The sequence below is a fragment of the Oncorhynchus tshawytscha genome, linkage group LG06, assembly GCF_018296145.1.
Source record: "Oncorhynchus tshawytscha isolate Ot180627B linkage group LG06, Otsh_v2.0, whole genome shotgun sequence".
NCBI lineage: Eukaryota > Metazoa > Chordata > Actinopteri > Salmoniformes > Salmonidae > Oncorhynchus > Oncorhynchus tshawytscha.
The window spans coordinates 2,309,532-2,328,024 of NC_056434.1; the positions used below are offsets into that span (position 1 = coordinate 2,309,532).

The 18,493-nt window shown below is 48.5% G+C and overlaps 1 protein-coding gene across 3 annotated transcripts in view; it reads left to right on the forward strand.

Annotated features, from left to right (window-relative positions):
• Positions 1-18,493, forward strand: part of nme7 (NME/NM23 family member 7) — a 124,765-nt gene that overhangs the window by 76,108 nt on the left and 30,164 nt on the right. For all 3 annotated transcript variants that reach the window (XM_042322826.1, XM_042322828.1, XM_042322827.1), the window contains one exon: positions 16,017-16,124. In XM_042322826.1, coding sequence (XP_042178760.1) covers positions 16,017-16,124 — 108 coding nt within the window. The remainder of the gene's footprint in view (positions 1-16,016; positions 16,125-18,493) is intronic.

Here is an 18,493-nt window from a genome sequence, read left to right on the forward strand (position 1 = left end):
TCAAATCACAACCGTTTTATCACAAATTCTAAATGGACTGGTTGACTGAAGTAGGGAAATATGTATTCCAACATTGAGCTGCACTTTTGAAATAAATATCAATTACATTTTTGCGTTATTTTTTCGCTTAGGTTACTTTGCGATTGACACCTAGGTAACGCAGCCACAGAGTCAAAATTGGCGATATATCGTAAAAATCCATGAAAACAAAAATGTGCTTTAAGAATTATAGAAATTATAGAAACAGGCAGGCTTTTAACTTTGTGGCTGTGGTAACTAACATTAGTGACGACCCTACTTTGCAAACCGCTAGTGGCATTTAGAATGTATCAGTGTAGGCTATTACCCGCTAAATATAGACAGGTTCCACACTGAAAATATGCAAAAACATGAGTTTGATAAAGTCAAAGAGAGTATTTATCAGAATCATTCATCCCAGGCCTACTCACCAGACAGATGTCTTGGCCATAATTCATCCCTATGCTCACTGTAGAATTGGTCACCCATTTCCAAGGTACAGGCCAAAAAATAAACTAAATCGAACATCTGTTTATCGAAAAAGAAGATAGATTTTGGTTTGTAACCCTCAACTCAACATATTGAGGCCCGTTTCAAATGATCCCTCTGAGAGTAACTGTTCCAGCCGTGAGATACACATCTCTTCTCTCTGTTCAAATGTATTTATAAAACCCATCTTACATCAGCTGATATCTCAAAGTGCTGTACAGAAACCCAGCCTAAAACCCCCAAACAGCAAGCAATGCAGGTGTAGAAGCACGGTGGCTAGGAAAAACTCCCTAGAAAGGCCAGAACCCAGGAAGAAACCTAGAGAGGAACCAGACTATGAGAGGTGGACAGTCCTCTTCTGGCTGTGCCAGGTGGAGATTATAACAGAACATGGCCAAGATGTTCAAATGTTCATAGATGACCAGCAGGGTCATATAATAATAATCACAGTGGTTGTCGAGGGTGCAGCAAGTCAGCACCTCAGGAGTAAATGTCAGTTAGCTTTTCATAGCCGATCATTGAGAGTATCTCTACCGCTCCTGCTGTCTCTAGAGAGTTGAAAACAGCAGGTCTGGGACAGGTAGCACGTCCGGTGAACAGGTCAGGGTTCCATAGCCGCAGGCAGAACAGTTGAAACTGGAGCAGCAGCACGGCCAGGTGGACAGGTCACTGTTGTCTTTTATTCTGTTATATTACATCATGTTTTCACTATCAAATAAAATTGTTGTCTTGACTGTGATAAGGGCTCAGGGAAATAAGAGTATCTTGTCTGCTACATTAACAAAACAAGGCTATGACGTTGCACAGCCAGAGCCACACTGCTGAGGTATTTATAACCTTTTGAAGAGTGTGTTCCATGATATAATATAATCAGTTGATATTAAATCAAATTAAATTTGATTTGTCACATACACATGGTTAGCAGATGTTAATGGTCACATACACATGGTTAGCAGATGTTAATGGTCACATGGTTAGCAGATGTTATTGGTCACATACACATGGTTAGCAGGTGTTAATGGTCACATACACATGGTTAGCAGATGTTATTTCGAGTGTAGCGAAATGCTTGTGCTTCTAGTTCCGACAATGCAGTAATAACCAACTAGTAATCTAACCTAACAATTCCACAACTACTACCTTATACACACAAGTGTAAAGGGATAAATAATATGTACATAAGGATATATGAAACAGTGATGGTACAGAACGGCATAGGCAAGATGCAGTAGATGGTATTGAGTACAGTATATACATATGAGATGAGTAATGTAGGGTATGTAAACATTATATAAAGTGGCATTGTTTAAAGTGGCTAGTGATGCATTGCATCAATATGCAGTAGATGTGATCCATAATATAACAAGTTGATATTGCAGATTCAATAAATTAATCTTAAATAACACATGTTCTTCTGACTACATCGAGACCACTTCACCCCCCCCCCAAAAAAAAATACATTAAAGCCTTATTCTAAAATGTATCAAATAATTATTTTGTACACGCAGTAGCCAAGGCAACTCAGCTACAGTCACAAGACTAGCTAACACCCCCTAAAACCAACAAACCAGCCACTGATAGGAATCTGTCTTCCCTGCACTTCACTGTGGTGTCACTCTACTGTGGTGTCACTGCACTGTGGTGTCACCACTGTGGTGTCACTACTGTGGTGTCACTCTACTGTGGTGTCACTGCTGTGGTGTCTCTGCGCTGTGGTTTCACTACTGTGGTGTCACTCTACTGTGGTGTCACTGCACTGTGGTGTCACTACCGTGGTGTCACTCTACTGTGGTGTCACTGCACTGTGGTGTCACTACTGTGGTGTCACTGCACTGTGGTGTCACTACTGTGGTGTCACACTACTGTGGTGTCACTCTGCTGTGGTGTCTCTGTGCTGTGGTTTCACTACTGTGGTGTCACTGCACTGTGGTGTCACTACTGTGGTGTCACTCTACTGTGGTGTCACTGCACTGTGGTGTCACTACTGTGTTGTCACTCTACTGTGGTGTCACTGTACTGTGGTGTCACTGCACTGTGGTGTCACTCTACTGTGGTGTATCTGTATTGTGGTGTGTGTTGTGGTGTGTGTTGTATGAGACAGTCCCTGATTCTCTTCCTGTTACCTGGGAGACGGCACGAGTTCATCAAAACATCCTCCTGATGATACATGAGACTATTCCTTTATTAGTGCACACCATAAGGCTCTGGTCAAAAGTAGTGCACTATCTAGGGAATAGGGGCCATTTGGGACTCCTACTAAGGGTTCCCTGGACAGCAGCATCATTTATTTCCAGAACTGTAATGTTACATCAGTCTAATGTTACCATCAACACAATCTCTAAATGGATTCAGTAGCCATCTAATACCCCACCACTTCCTGACCATTACTAACCATTACTTACTATTTCTAACCATTACGAACCATTACTAACCATTACGAACCATTACTAACCATTACTTACCATTTCTAACCATTACGAACCATTTCGAACGATTACTTACCATTACTAACCATTACTTACCATTTCTAACCGTTACTTACCATTACTAACCATTTGTAGATCTGCTGAAAACAGAAATCTGATCAGAACAAATAGGTAAAAAAATGACTAAGGTTTAACATGTATTTTTTTGTTCAAATGAAATTATATTTATTGGAGGACTCTGCTGTATAATAAACGTCTGAACAGGAAATTCAAATGAGATGATACAGTTGAAGTGGGAAGTTTACATACACTTAGGTTGGAGTCATTAAAACTTGTTTTTCAGCCACTCCACAAATGTCTTGTTAACAAACTATAGTTTTGGCAAGTCGGTTAGGACATCTACTTTGTGCATGACACAGGCATTTTCCAACAATTGTTTACAGACAGATTATTTCACTTATAACTCACTGTATCACAATTCCAGTGGGTCAGAAGTTTACATACACTAAGTTGACTGTGCCTTTAAACAGCTTGGAAAATTCCAGAAAATGATGTCATGGCTTTAGAAGCTTCTGATAGGTTAATTGACATCATTTGAGTCAATTGGAGGTGTAGCTGTGGATGTATTTCAAGGTCTACCTTCAAACTCAGTGCCTCTTTGCTTGACTCATGGGAAAATCTAAATAAATCAGCCAAGACCTCAGAAAAACAATTGTAGACCTCCAAAAGTCTGGTTCATCCTTGGGAGCAATTTCCAAACGCCTGAAGGTACCACGTTCATCTGTACAAACAATAGTACACAAGTCTAAACACCATGGGACCACGCAGCCGTCATACAGCTCAGGAAGGAGACTCGTTCTGTCTCCTAGAGATGAACGTACTTTGGTGAGAAAAGTGCATATCAATCCCAGAACAACAGCAAAGGACCTTGTGAAGCTGCTGGAGGAAACAGGTACAAAAGTATCTATATCCACAGTAAAACGAGTCTTATATCGACATAACCTGAAAGACTGCTCAGCAAGAAAGAAGCCACTGCTCCAAAACCGCCATAAAAAAGCCAGACTACGGTTTGCAACTGCACATGGGGACAAAGATCATACTTTTTGGAGAAATGTCCTCTGGTCTGAGGAAACAAAAATAGAACTGTTTGGACATAATGACCATCGTTATGTTTGGAGGAAAAAGGGGGAGGCTTGCAAGCTGAAGAACACCATCCCAACCGTGAAGCACAGGGGTGGCAGCGTCATGTTGTGGGGGTGGCAGCATCATGTTGTGGGGGTGGCAGCATTTTGTTGTGGGGGTGGCAGCATTTTGTTGTGGGGGTGGCAACATCATGTTGTGGGGGTGGCAGCATCATGTTGTGGGGGTGGCAGCATCATGTTGTGGGGGTGGCAGCATCATGTTGTGGGGGTGGCAGCATCATGTTGTGGGGGTGGCAGCATCATGTGGGGGTGGCAGCATCATGTTATGGGGGTGGCAGCATCATGTTGTGGGGTGGCAGCATCATGGCAGCATTATGTTATGGGGGTGGCAGCATTATGTTGTGGGGGTGGCAGCATTATGTTGTGGGGGTGGCAGCATTATGTTGTGGGGGTGGCAGCATTATGTTGTGGGGGTGGCAGCATCATGTCGTGTGGGGTGGCAGCATCATGTTGTGGGGGTGGCAGCATCATGTTGTGGGGGTGGCAGCATCATGTTGTGGGGGTGGCAGCATCATGTTGTGGGAGTGACAGCATCATGTTGTGGGAGTGACAGCATCATGGTGGGAGTGACAGCATCATGTTGTGGGGTAGCAGCATCATGTTGTGGGGGTGGCAGCATCATGTTGTGGGGTGGCAGCATCATGTTGTGGGAGTGACAGCATCATGTTGTGGGGGTGGCAGCATCATGTTGTGGGGGTGGCAGCATCATGTTGTGGGGGTGGCAGCATGACAGCATTATGTTATGGGGGTGGCAGCATTATGTTGTGGGGGTGGCAGCATTATGTTATGGGGGTGGCAGCATTATGTTATGGGGGTGGCAGCATTATGTTATGGGGGTGGCAGCATTATGTTGTGGGGGTGGCAGCATCATGTTGTGGGGGTGGCAGCATCATGTTGTGGGGTGGCAGCATCATGTTGTGGGGTGGCAGCATTATGTTATGGGGGTGGCAACATCATGTTGTGGGGTGGCAGCATCATGTTGTGGGGTGGCAGCATCATGTTGTGGGGGTGGCAGCATTATGTCATGGGGGTGGCAGCATTATGTTATGGGGTGCTTTGCTGCAGGAGGGAGTGGTGCACTTCACAAAATAGATGGCATCATGAGGATGGAATATTATGTGGATATATTGAAGCAACATCTCAAGACATCAGTCAGGAAGTTAAAGCTTGGTCGCAATGTGTCTTCTAAATGGACAATGACCCCAAATACTTATTTATCATTAAAATGCAAATCAATTTATAACATTTTTGACATGCGTTTTTCTGGATTTTGTTGTTGTTATTCTGTCTCTCACTGTTCAAATAAACCTACCATTAAAATTATAGACGGATAATTTCTTTGTCAGTGGGCAAACGTACAAAATCAGCAGAGGATCAAATACTTTTTTCCCTCACTGTAGATGCTGCCTGTCTTGCACTCCCCTGACTGGCCAACACAACACTGTGAAAAGAGAGAGAGAGAGAGACGGGAGAGACAGAGAGAGACTGATAGAGACGGGATAGGGAGACAGATGGAGACGGGGGAGAGGCAGATGGAGACGGGGGAGAGGCAGATGGAGACGGAGGGAGAGGCAGATGGAGACGGGGTAGAAGCAGATGGAGACGGAGGGAGAGGCAGATGGAGACGGGGAGAAGCAGATGGAGACGGGGAGAGGCAGAGGCGGGGGAGAGCAGATGGAGACGGGGGGAGAGGGACAGATGGAGACGGGAGAGGCAGATGGAGACGGGGGAGAGGCAGATGGCAGATGGAGCGGGGAGACGGGGGAGAGGGAGACAGATGGAGACGGGGGGAGAGGCAGATGGAGACGGGGAGAGGCAGATGGAGAGACAGATGGAGATGGGAGAGAGGGAGCGGGAGAGAGGGAGATGGAGACGATGAGGACGGGGAAGAGGCAGATGGAAACGGGGGAGAGGCAGATGGAGACGGGGAGAGGCAGATGGAAACGGGGAGAGAGGCAGATGGAGACGGGGAGAGAGGCAGATGGAGAAGAGCGGCAGATGGAGACGGGGAGAGGCAGATGGAGACGGGGAGAGAGGCAGATGGAGACGGGGAGAGAGGCAGATGGAGGGGGAGAGCGGCAGATGGAGGGGGCAGATGGAGACGGGAGAGGGAGATGGAGACGGGAGGCAGATGGAGACGGGAGAGCGGGATGGAGACGGGGAGAGAGGCAGATGGAGACGGGGAGAGAGGCAGATGGAGACGGGGGAGAGGCAGATGGAGAGGGAGAGAGGCAGATGGAGACGGGGAGGAGGCAGATGGAGACGGGGGGAGAGATGGAGACGGGGAGAGAGGCAGATGGAGAGACAGATGGAGACGGGGGAGAGGCAGATGGAGACGGGGAGACAGATGGAGACGGGGGAGAGAGGGAGACAGATGGAGAGAGAGAGACAGGGGAGGGAGACAGATGGAGACGGGGAGAGAGACAGATGGAGACGGGGGAGAGAGAGAGACAGATGGAGACGGGGGGAGAGAGAGGGAGACAGATGGAGAGGGGAGAGAGACGGATGGAGACGGGAGAGAGACAGATGGAGACGGGGAGAGAGAGAGACAGATGGAGACGGGGAGAGAGAGACAGATGGAGACGGGGGAGGGCAGATGGAGATGGAGACGGGGAGGAGAGAGACAGATGGAGACGAGGGGAGAGGCAGATGGAGACGGGGGGGGAGGCAGATGGAGACGGGGGGAGAGGCAGATGGAGACGGAGAGAGGCAGATGGAGACGGGGAGAGGCAGATGGAGACGGGGAGAGAGGCAGATGGAGACGGGGAGAGAGGCAGATGGAGACGGGGAGAGAGGCAGATGGAGACGGGGAGAGAGGCAGATGGAGGGGGAGAGAGGCAGATGGAGACGGGGAGAGAGGCAGATGGAGGGGAGAGAGGCAGATGGAGACGGGGAGAGAGGCAGATGGAGACGGGAGAGAGGCAGATGGAGAAGGGGAGAGAGGCAGATGGAGACGGGGAGAGAGGCAGATGGAGGGGGAGAGAGGCAGATGGAGACGGGGGAGAGGCAGATGGAGACGGGGAGAGAGGCAGATGGAGACGGGGAGAGAGGCAGATGGAGACGGGAGAGAGAGAGACAGATGGAGACGGGGAGAGAGAGACAGATGGAGACGGGGGAGAGAGGGAGGAGAGAGAGACAGATGGAGACAGATGGAGACGAGGGAGCGAGACTGATGGAGAGACAGACGGAGACGGGGAGAGGGACAGATGGAGACGGCGGAGAGACAGATGGAGACGAGGGATAGAGACAGATGAGAGACAGATGGAGACGGGGAGAGGCAGATGGAGACGGGGAGAGAGGCAGATGGAGACGGGGAGAGGCAGATGGAGACGGGGAGAGAGGCAGATGGAGACGGGGAGAGAGGCAGATGGAGACGGGGAGAGAGGCAGATGGAGACGGCGAGAGAGGCAGATGGAGGCGGGAGAGGCAGATGGAGGGGAGAGAGGCAGATGGGGGCGGGGAGAGAGGCAGATGGAGAAGGGGGAGAGGCAGATGGAAGGGGAAAGAGGCAGATGGAGACGGGGAGAGAGGCAGATGGAGACGGGGAGAGAGGCAGATGGAGACGGGGAGAGAGGCAGATGGAGACGGGGAGAGAGGCAGATGGAGACGGGGAGAGAGGCAGATGGAGGCGGGGAGAGGCAGATGGAGGGGGAGAGAGGCAGATGGAGGCGGGGAGAGGCAGTTGGAGACAGAGGCAGATGGAGACGGGGAGAGAGGCAGATGGAGACGGGGGGAGAGGCAGATGGAGACGGGGAGAGGCAGATGGAGACGGGGAGAGAGGCAGATGGAGACGGGGAGAGAGGCAGATGGAGACGGGGAGAGAGGCAGATGGAGACGGGAGAGAGAGGGAGACAGATGGAGACGGGAGAGAGAGGGAGACTGGTAGAGAGACAGATGGAGACGGGGAGAGAGAGGGAGACAGATGGAGACGAGGGAGAGAGACCGATGGAGACGGGGAGAGGGACAGATGGAGACGGGGAGAGACAGATGGAGACGAGGGATAGACACAGATGGAGACGGGGAGAGAGACAGATGGAGACGGGGAGAGAGAGGGAGACAGATGGAGACGGGGAGAGAGACAGATGGAGGAGGAGAGAGACAGATGGAGGGGGGGAGAGAGACAGATGGAGAGGGAGACGGGGAGAGAGAGACAGATGGAGACGAGGGAGAGAGACAGATGGAGACGGGGAGAGAGACAGATGGAGGGATAGAGAGGGAGACAGATGGAGACGGGGAGAGAGACAGATGGAGACAGGGGAGAGACAGATGGAGACTGGGAGAGAGACAGATGGAGACTGGGGGAGAGACAGATGGAGACTGGGAGAGAGACAGATGGAGACGGGGAGAGAGACAGATGGAGACGGGGAGAGAGGCAGATGGAGACGGGGAGAGAGGCAGATGGAGACGGGGAGAGACAGATGGAGACTAGGGAGAGAGACAGATGGAGGCGGGAGAGAGGCAGATGGAGGCGGGGAGAGAGGCAGTTGGAGACGGGGAGAGAGGCAGATGGAGACGGGGAGAGAGGCAGATGGGGGGGAGAGGCAGATGACGGGGAGAGAGGCAGATGGAGACGGGGAGAGAGGCAGATGGAGAGGGGAGAGAGGCAGATGGAGACGGGGAGAGAGGCAGATGGAGACGGGGAGAGAGGGAGACAGATGGAGAGACTGGTAGAGAGACAGATGGAGACGGGGAGAGAGAGGGAGACAGATGGAGACGAGGGAGAGAGGATGGAGACGGGGAGAGGACAGATGGAGACGGGGGAGAGACAGATGGGGATAGACACAGATGGAGACGGGGAGAGAGACAGATGGAGACGGGGAGAGAGAGGGAGACAGATGGAGACGGGGAGAGAGACAGATGGAGACGAGGAGAGAGACAGATGGAGACGGGGAGAGAGACAGATGGAGACGGGGATAGAGAGGGAGACGGGGGAGAGAGACAGATGGAGACGAGGAGAGAGACAGATGGAGACGGGGGAGAGACAGATGGAGACGGGGATAGAGAGGGAGACAGATGGAGACGGGGAGAGAGACAGATGGAGACAGGGGAGAGACAGATGGAGACTGGGAGAGAGACAGATGGAGACTGGGAGAGAGACAGATGGAGACTGGGAGAGAGACAGATGGAGACGGGGGAGAGACAGATGGAGACGGGGAGAGAGGCAGATGGAGACGGGGAGAGAGGCAGATGGAGACGGGGAGAGACAGATGGAGACTAGGGAGAGAGACAGATGGAGACAGGGAGAGAGACAGATGGAGACGGGGAGAGAGGCAGATGGAGACGGGGAGAGAGGCAGATGGAGACGGGGGAGACAGATGGAGACGGGGAGAGAGGCAGATGGAGACTGGGAGAGACAGATGGAGACTGGGAGAGAGAGATGGAGACGGGGGAGAGAGACAGATGGAGACGGGGAGAGGCAGTTGGAGACGGGGAGTGACAGATGGAGACTAGGGAGAGACAGATGGAGACTAGGGAGAGACAGATGGAGACTAGGGAGAGACAGATGGAGACGGGGAGAGACAGATGGAGACTAGGGAGAGAGACAGATGGAGACGGGGAGAGAGGCAGATGGAGATGGGGAGAGAGGGAGACGGGGAGAGAGACAGATGGAGACGGGGAGAGACAGATGGAGACTAGGGAGAGAGACAGATGGAGATGGGGAGAGAGACAGATGGAGACGAGGAGAGAGGGAGACGGAAGAGAGAGATGTACAGACTCATTGAGCATAACCTTGCTATTGAGAGAGGCCACCGTAGGCAGACCTGGCTCTCAAGAGAAGACAAAATTAGGTGGAAACTGAGCTGCACTTCCTAACCTCCTGCCCAATGTATGACCATGTTAGAGACACATATTTCCCTCAGATTACACAGACCCACAAAGAATTAGACATCAAATCCAATTTTAATAAACTCCCATATCTACTGGGTGAAATACCACAGTGTGCCATCACAGCAGCAAGAATTGTGACCTGTTGCCACAAAAAAAGGGCAACCAGTGAAGAACAAACACCATTGTAAATACAACCCATATTTATGTTTATTTATTTTCCCTTTTGTACTTTAACCATTTGTACATTGTTACAACACTGTATATAGACATAATATGACATTTGTTCTTTTGGAACTTCTGTGAGTGTAATATTTACTGTTCATTTTTATTGTTTATTCCCACTTTTATATATCATCTACTTCACTTGCTTTGGCAATGTTAACACATGTTTCCCATGCCAATAAAGCCCCATGAATTGAATTAAGAGAGAGATGGAGACGAGAGAGAGATAGCGAGATAGAGAGACACTAGAGGTGGTGGTAACCATGGCAGTGAGCTCTGGGGTGATTCCCGGCATGCCCTCAGGCTTTGATCCTAATTAGATGTCTCCTACATCATTAGAACATCCATGGCTGCTTGCCCAAAGTAGTGCACTATGTAGGGAATAGGGCTCTGGTCTATAGTAGTGCACTATGTAGGGAATAGGGCTCTGGTCTATAGTAGTGCACTATGTAGGGAATAGGGCTCTGGTCTATAGTAGTGCACTATGTAGGGAATAGGGCTCTGGTCTAAAGTAGTGCACTATGTAGGGAATAGGGCTCTGGTCTATAGTAGTGCACTATGTAGGGAATAGGGCTCTGGTCTATAGTAGTGCACTATGTAGGGAATAGGGCTCTGGTCTAAAGTAGTGCACTATGTAGGGAATAGGGCTCTGGTCTATAGTAGTGCACTATGTAGGGAATAGGGCTCTGGTCTAAAGTGCACTATGTAGGGAATAGGGCTCTGGTCTATAGTAGTGCACTATGTAGGGAATAGGGCTCTGGTCTATAGTAGTGCACTATGTAGGGAATAGGGCTCTGGTCTATAGTAGTGCACTATGAAGGGAATAGGGCTCTGGTCTAAAGTAGTGCACTATGTAGGGAATAGGCCTCTGGTCTATAGTAGTGCACTATGTAGGGAATAGGGCTCTGGTCTATAGTAGTGCACTATGTAGGGAATAGGGCTCTGGTCTAAAGTAGTGCACTATATAGGAATAGGGTTCTGGTCTGGTGCACTATGTAGGGAATAGTAAAGTGCACTATAGGAATAGGGCTCTGGTCTAATAGTGCACTATGTAGGGAATAGGGCTCTGGTCTATAGTAGTGCACTATATAGGGAATAGGGCTCTGGTCTAAAGTAGTGCACTATGTAGGGAATAGGGCTCTGGTCTAAAGTAGTGCACTATATAGGGCATAGTAATACCACTATATAGGAAATAGGGCTCTGGTCTATAGTAGTGCACTATGTAGGGAATAGGGCTCTGGTCTATAGTAGTGCACTATATATTGAATAGGGTTCTGGTCTAAAGTAGTGCACTATATAGGGAATAGGGCTCTGGTCTATAGTAGTGCACTATATAGGGAATAGGGCTCTGGTCTAAAGTAGTGCACTATACAGGGAATAGGGCCCTGGTCTAAAGTAGTGCACTATATAGGGAATAGGGCTCTGGTCTATAATAGTGCACTATATAGGGAATAGCGCCCTGGTCTAAAGTAGTGCACTATATAGGGAATTGGGTTCTGGTCTAAAGTAGTGCACTATATAGGGAATAGGGCTCTGGTCTAAAGTAGTGCACTATATAGGGAATAGGGTTCTGGTCTAAAGTAGTGCACTATATAGGGAATAGGGTTCTGGTCTAAAGTAGTGCACTATATAGGGAATAGGGCCCTGGTCTAAAGTAGTGCACTATATACGGAATAGGGTGCCATTTGGGATGCAGTCCATGAGAACAGGGAGGGGACACTGCTGTTTTGAGTGGTCATTTCATGGCCAATGCACGTTAGTTCTGTACAACAATCAAAACATCTACAGAGAAACTTTAACAATCTCTCTTTCACCAGAAATGCTGTTCTGTTTCAATTGTAAAGGTGGACTGAATCCAGAAATCAGTTCGTAGGCCAGTTAAACAGAGGCAGGAAGTCCCTGGGTTCTGATGGGAGGCACCAGAAATCAGTTCGTAGGCCAGTTAAACAGAGGCAGGAAGTCCCTGGGTTCTGATGGGAGGCACCAGAAATCAGTTCGTAGGCCAGTTAAACAGAGGCAGGAAGTCCCTGGGTTCTGATGGGAGGCACCAGAAATCAGTTCGAAGGCCAGTTAAACAGAGGCAGGAAGTCCCTGGGTTCTGAAAGGAAGCACCATTTACAGCATCATTCATGGTTCAATATGGAAACAAAAGTAGGATTGGGTTTAATAGGTTCTACACGATTAGAGCAGAGAGACAGACGGTTTTGTTGCATTTGAAGTGTGTCTTCTAGCAGATAAGACCAGCCGTCTATTGGTCTACTGGCATGGGTACAACAAGCCTCATGGTGTCAACAAACACATACAGAGAGAGAGCAGGAAGAAAGGGAGGAAGTAGGATTTGTCTCTGTCCCTCCGTGCAGGGCAGCTAGGTGACATCATTGACAGTGTCCATCAGTGTTGATGTTTTGTGAGTCATTATTTGTAGGGTGCTGGGCAAGGTTACAATTATTTATAGGGGTCAGGGCTTAAGAGGTTTAAAGTGATGTCAGACTGTCAGGAAACAGACAGAGAGGTAGAGAGGTACAGTCAGAATCTGTCCAAAACAAAGATCAAGCCTCATATCTAAAGGTTATTTTTCCAAATAGGATCCAACCGTTTCTGGTATGAGCTCCATAGCACCCTGCAGTATTATGAGATAGCCTAGCTAGCTCTAAAGCAACTGTCTCTCTGTCCAGGCTGATTATTCTCAACCAAGGCTAATGGTTGTGAGAACAAGGGTTTTAGCGCTCCGTAGGGCTCATTAAAATTAAATTAAGATCTCCGACTGCCAGGTCACTTGTGGGTAACTAATGCAATTACAGAGAGCCCACTTTGGGCAGGAATTATTTCAGCTCTGAGAAAATCTCCCCCTGAATTTCCCACTCTCCTCTCTCTCGCTCTCTCACCCACTCTCCTCTCTCTCTCTCTCACCCACTCTCCTCTCTCTCTCTCTCTCTCTCTCTCTCTCTCTCTCTCTCTCTCTCTCTCTTCTCTCTCTCTCTCTCTCTCTCTCTCTCTCTCTCTCTCTCCTCTCTCTCTCTCTCTCTCTCTCTCTCTCTCTCTCTCTCTCTCTCTCTCTCTCTCTCCCTCTCTCCCTCCTGCTCTCCCTCTCTCTCTCTCTCTCTCTCCCTCCCTCCTGCCTCCTGGGCTCCTGGGCTCGAGCTCCATGCAGCCAATATGGTAGGCAGTTGGTAAACAGCAAGCTCCAGCAGGCTAGGCAAGCTCCAGCATCCAGTAGGCTAGGCAGGCTCCAGCATCCAGTAGGCTAGGCAGGCTCCAGCATCCAGTAGGCAGGCAGGCTCCAGTAGGCTAGGCAGGCTCCAGCATCCAGGCTAGGCAGGCTCCAGCAGGCCAGGGCAGGCTCCAGCATCCAGTAGGCTAGGCAGGCTCCAGCAGGCTAGGCAGGCTCCAGCATCCAGCAGGCTAGGCAGGCTCCAGCATCCAGCAGGCTCCAGCATCCAGGGCAAGGTCACTGTAACATTACTCACTATCCTGTCGTTACCCACGGAGGGTTCATCTCCCTCACACTAAAACCCACGGAGGGTTCATCTCCCTCACACTAAAACCCATGGAGGGTTCATCTCCCTCACACTAAAACCCACAGAGGGTTCAGCTCCCTCACACTAAAACCCATGGAGGGTTCATATCCCTCACACTAAAACCCAACGAGGGTTCATCTCCCTCACACTAAAACCCACGGAGGGTTCTGCTCCCTCACACTAAAACCCAATGAGGGTTCATCTCCCTCACACTAAAACCCACGGAGGTTTCATCTCCCTCACACTAAAACCCACAGAGGGTTCAGCTCCCTCACACTAAAACCCACGGAGGGTTCATCTCCCTCACACTAAAACCCAATGAGGGTTCATCTCCCTCACACTAAAACCCACGGAGGGTTCTGCTCCCTCACACTAAAACACATAGAGGGTTCAGCTCCCTCACACTAAAACCCATGGAGGGTTCAGCTCCCTCACACTAAAACCCACGGAGGGTTCATCTCCCTCACACTAAAACTCACGGAGGGTTCATCTCCCTCACACTAAAATGTCTGCAGCATTGAAGGTCCCCAAGAAGACAGTAGCCTCCGAAGTTTGGAACCACCAAGACTCTTCCTAGAACTGGCCGCCCAGCCAAACTGAGCAGTCGGGGGAAGAAGGGCCTTGGTCAGGGAGGTGACCAAGAACCCGAACTTCACTCTGTCAGAGCTCCAGAGTTCCTCTGTAGAGATGGGAGAACTTCCAGAAGGAGAGCCATCTCTGCAGAACTCCACCAATCAGGCCTTTATGTTAGACTGGCCAGACGGATGCCACTCCTCAGTAAAAGGCACATGACAGCCTTCTTGGAGTTTGCCGAAAGGCACCTAAAGACTCTCAGACCATGAGAAACAAGATTCTCTGGTCTGATTGAACTCTTTGGCCTGAATGCCAAGTGTGACGTCTGGAGGAAACCTGGCACCATCCCTAAGGTGAAGCATGGTGGTGGCAGCATCATGCTGTGGGGATGTTTTTCAGCGGTAGGTACTGAGAGACTACTCAAGATTGAGGGAAAGATTCATGGAGCAAAGTACAGAGAGATCCCTGATGAAAACCTGCTCCAGAGCGCGCAGGACCTCAGACTGGGGCGAAGGTTCACCTTCCAACAGGACAACGACCCTAAGCACACAGCCAAGGCAACGCAGGAGTGGCTTCGGGATAAGTCTCTGAATCGCCCAGCCAGAGCCCGGACTTAAACCCGATCAAACATCTCTGTAGAGACCTGAAAATAGCTGTGCAGCGACGCTCCCCATCTAACCTGACAGATCTTGAGAGGATCTGCAGAGAATAATTATTTAACCAGGGAAGTCAGTTAATTAAGAACAAATTCTTATTTACAATGACGGCCTACCTCGGCCAAACCCAGACAGCGCTGGGCCAATTGTGCGCCACCCTATGGGACTCCCAATCTCATCCGGATGTGATGTAGCCTGGAACCAGGGACTGCACTGACACCTCTTGCACTGAAATGCAGTGCCTTAGACCGCTGAGCCACTCGGGAGCACTGGTTCCTGTCTTTAGAGGGAGAGCAAACCATCAGAATGTAAAGCATGTTGTCTCTCATTGGCTTTCTCTCTTTGTTAAGGTGTCTGCATGCTTCCCATCCCAAATAGTTTGGAACAGTTTGTGACAAATTATGAAGACATTTTGTGACGTTTTGGTTCGTTTTGGTTTTTGGCAAGGTTTTATTTTGTCTGTTCGTGAAGAGAGAAAAAAATCCGGAGGCAAGCCGAAGTCTACGCTCCTTCGTGATTGGTCAACAGCAGGGATTCTTCAATTAAGTGTTTGTTATCATTCAACAAAAGACTAATGGTTTTAATGCATATTTTTTAACTTGAGAAATACTGCACCAAACATCTTAGTTAGATGCAAAATTGCGCAACTAAGATCTCTTTAGCAAAAAAAAAAGTCTAAATAAATGACAGACTTATTTAGTTGTCTTAGATTAATTCTGACTATTTTGAGGAAGTGTATACTGGCTACGGCATCTCAAGATGGACAAACAGTACTATTGAGCAGATTACTGGTTGTGTTTGAATTAACTGGGGGAACCAGACTGATAAAATGAACAAACAGTACTATTGAGCAGATTACTGGGGAACCATCCCTGGCTAGTGTTCCTCTGATAAAATGAACAAACAGCATAAAGGAGACGAGGAAGAAGAAACATTATATTTGGCCTTAATTGGACTTGAAATGTCTCGATGTTGGCATAGTCCCTCTAATTTCAGTCATCTAGACATGAACCCCCTCCATGTTCACGGGAACATTCTGTTTATTCCTATTAATGCTAACAAATGTATTTTTCTCTTTCCCAGGAGATTGCTCGTCATCTTCGTCCCGACTCGTTAAGAGCTCTGTATGGTAAAACCAAAGTACAGAATGCTGTCCACTGCACTGACCTCCCCGAAGACGGGATACTGGAGGTACATACATACTGACATCTCATTCATCCACACATTAGTATTTCAGAGTAGCTCTTAAAACCCACAATCATTCATCTGTTTAGCACTGAAGCTCACAAGAAGAGGAGTAGCATTGATGTCCATTCAGACTGCTGTTTGTATCTCACAGTGACCAGACCAGGAACAGAATGGAGCTAGGTCCCAAATGGCACCTTATTCCCTACATCGTGCACTATGGGCCCTATAGGCCCTGGTCTAAAGTAGTGCACTATATACGGAATAGGGTGCCATTTGGGATATAGACTAAAGCAGCAACAGCAGGACAGTCTCATGACTCCAGTCTGTGGGCCGAGCCGCTACGCTACAGATCCCACTGGGAAAGAATAGCAGGGCATTTAGAAACAAACCTATTGTTTAGTAGGGCAGGGAGGGGGTCTGACCTGTTGGACGTCATTGTTGGGGAGGGAGAGAGAGAGCAGAGCTCCTGAGCAGTGAGCAGAGCAGCCAGGCTAGGGACAAATGGCTCCTTGTTAATCATTAGCCTGGTGACTGGCTGAGCTGAGCTGCCTAACACATTCCAGGGCCCAGACGAACCACTTTGGGCCAGAACGGAGCAGAGAGGATAGGACCACTACACTGGACTGGGAACAGTCACGCACTGCTATAGTCCTGTCTACTGCTATAGTCCTGTCTAATATAGTGCTATAGTCCTGTCTACTGCTATAGTCCTGTCCAACATACTGCTATAGTCCTGTCTACTGCTATAGTCCTGTCTAACATAGTGGTATAGTCCTGTCTAACATACTGCTATAGTCCTGTCTACTGCTATAGCCCTGTCTAACATAGTGCTATAGTCCTGTCCAACATAGTGCTATAGTCCTGTCTACTGCTATAGCCCTGTCTAACATAGTGCTATAGTCCTGTCTAACATAGTGCTATAGTCATGTCTACTGCTATAGTCCTGTCTACTGCTATAGTCCTGTCTACTGCTATAGTCCTGTCTACTGCTATAGCCCTGTCTAACATAGTGCTATAGTCCTGTCTAACATACTGCTATAGTCCTGTCTACTGTTATAGTCCTGTCTACTGCTATAGTCCTGTCTACTGCTATAGCCCTGTCTAACATAGTGCTATAGCCCTGTCTAACATAGTGCTATAGTCCTGTCTAACATACTGCTATAGTCCTGTCTACTGCTATAGTCCTGTCTACTGCTATAGTCCTGTCTACTGCTATAATCCTGTCTACTGCTATAGCCCTGTCTAACATAGTGCTATAGTCCTGTCTAACATACTGCTATAGTCCTGTCTACTGCTATAGTCCTGTCTAACATACTGCTATAGTCCTGTCTAACATACTGCTATAGTCCTGTCTACTGCTATAGTCCTGTCTACTGCTTTAGTCCTGTCTACTGCTTTAGTCCTGTCTACTGCTATAGTCCTGTCTACTGCTATAGTCCTGTCTAACATACTGCTATAGTTCTGTCTCACATACTGCTATAGTCCTGTCTAACATACTGCTATAGTTCTGTCTCACATACTGCTATAGTCCTGTCTAACATACTGCTATAGACCTGTCTACTGCTATAGTCCTGTCTACTGCTATAGTCCTGTCTAATATAGTGCTATAGTCCTGTCTAATATAGTGCTATAGTCCTGTCTACTGCTATAGTTCTGTCTCACATACTGCTATAGTCCTGTCTAACATACTGCTATAGTTCTGTCTCACATACTGCTATAGTCCTGTCTAACATACTGCTATAGACCTGTCTACTGCTATAGTCCTGTCTACTGCTATAGTCCTGTCTACTGCTATAGTCCTGTCTAATATAGTGCTATAGTCCTGTCTACTGCTATAGTCCTGTCTAACATAGTGGTATAGTCCTGTCTACTGCTATAGTTCTGTCTACTGTTATAGTCCTGTCCAACATACTGCTATAGTCCTGTCTAATATAGTGCTATAGTCCTGTCTAACATACTGCTATAGTCCTGTCTACTGCTATAGTCCTGTCTAACATACTGCTATAGTCCTGTCTACTGCTATAGTCCTGTCTACTGCTATAGTCCTGTCTACTGCTATAGTCCTGTCTAATACTGCTATAGTCCTGTCTACTGCTATAGCCCTGTCTAACATAGTGCTATAGTCCTGTCTAACATAGTGCTATAGTCCTGTCTACTGCTATAGTCCTGTCTACTGCTATAGTCCTGTCTAACATACTGCTATAGTCCTGTCTCCTGCTATAGTCCTGTCCAACATAGTGCTATAGTCCTGTCTAACATACTGCTATAGTCCTGTCTACTGCTATAGTCCTGTCTAATACTGCTATAGTCCTGTCTAACAAACTGCTATAGTTCTGTCTACTGCTATAGTTCTGTCTACTGCTATAGTCCTG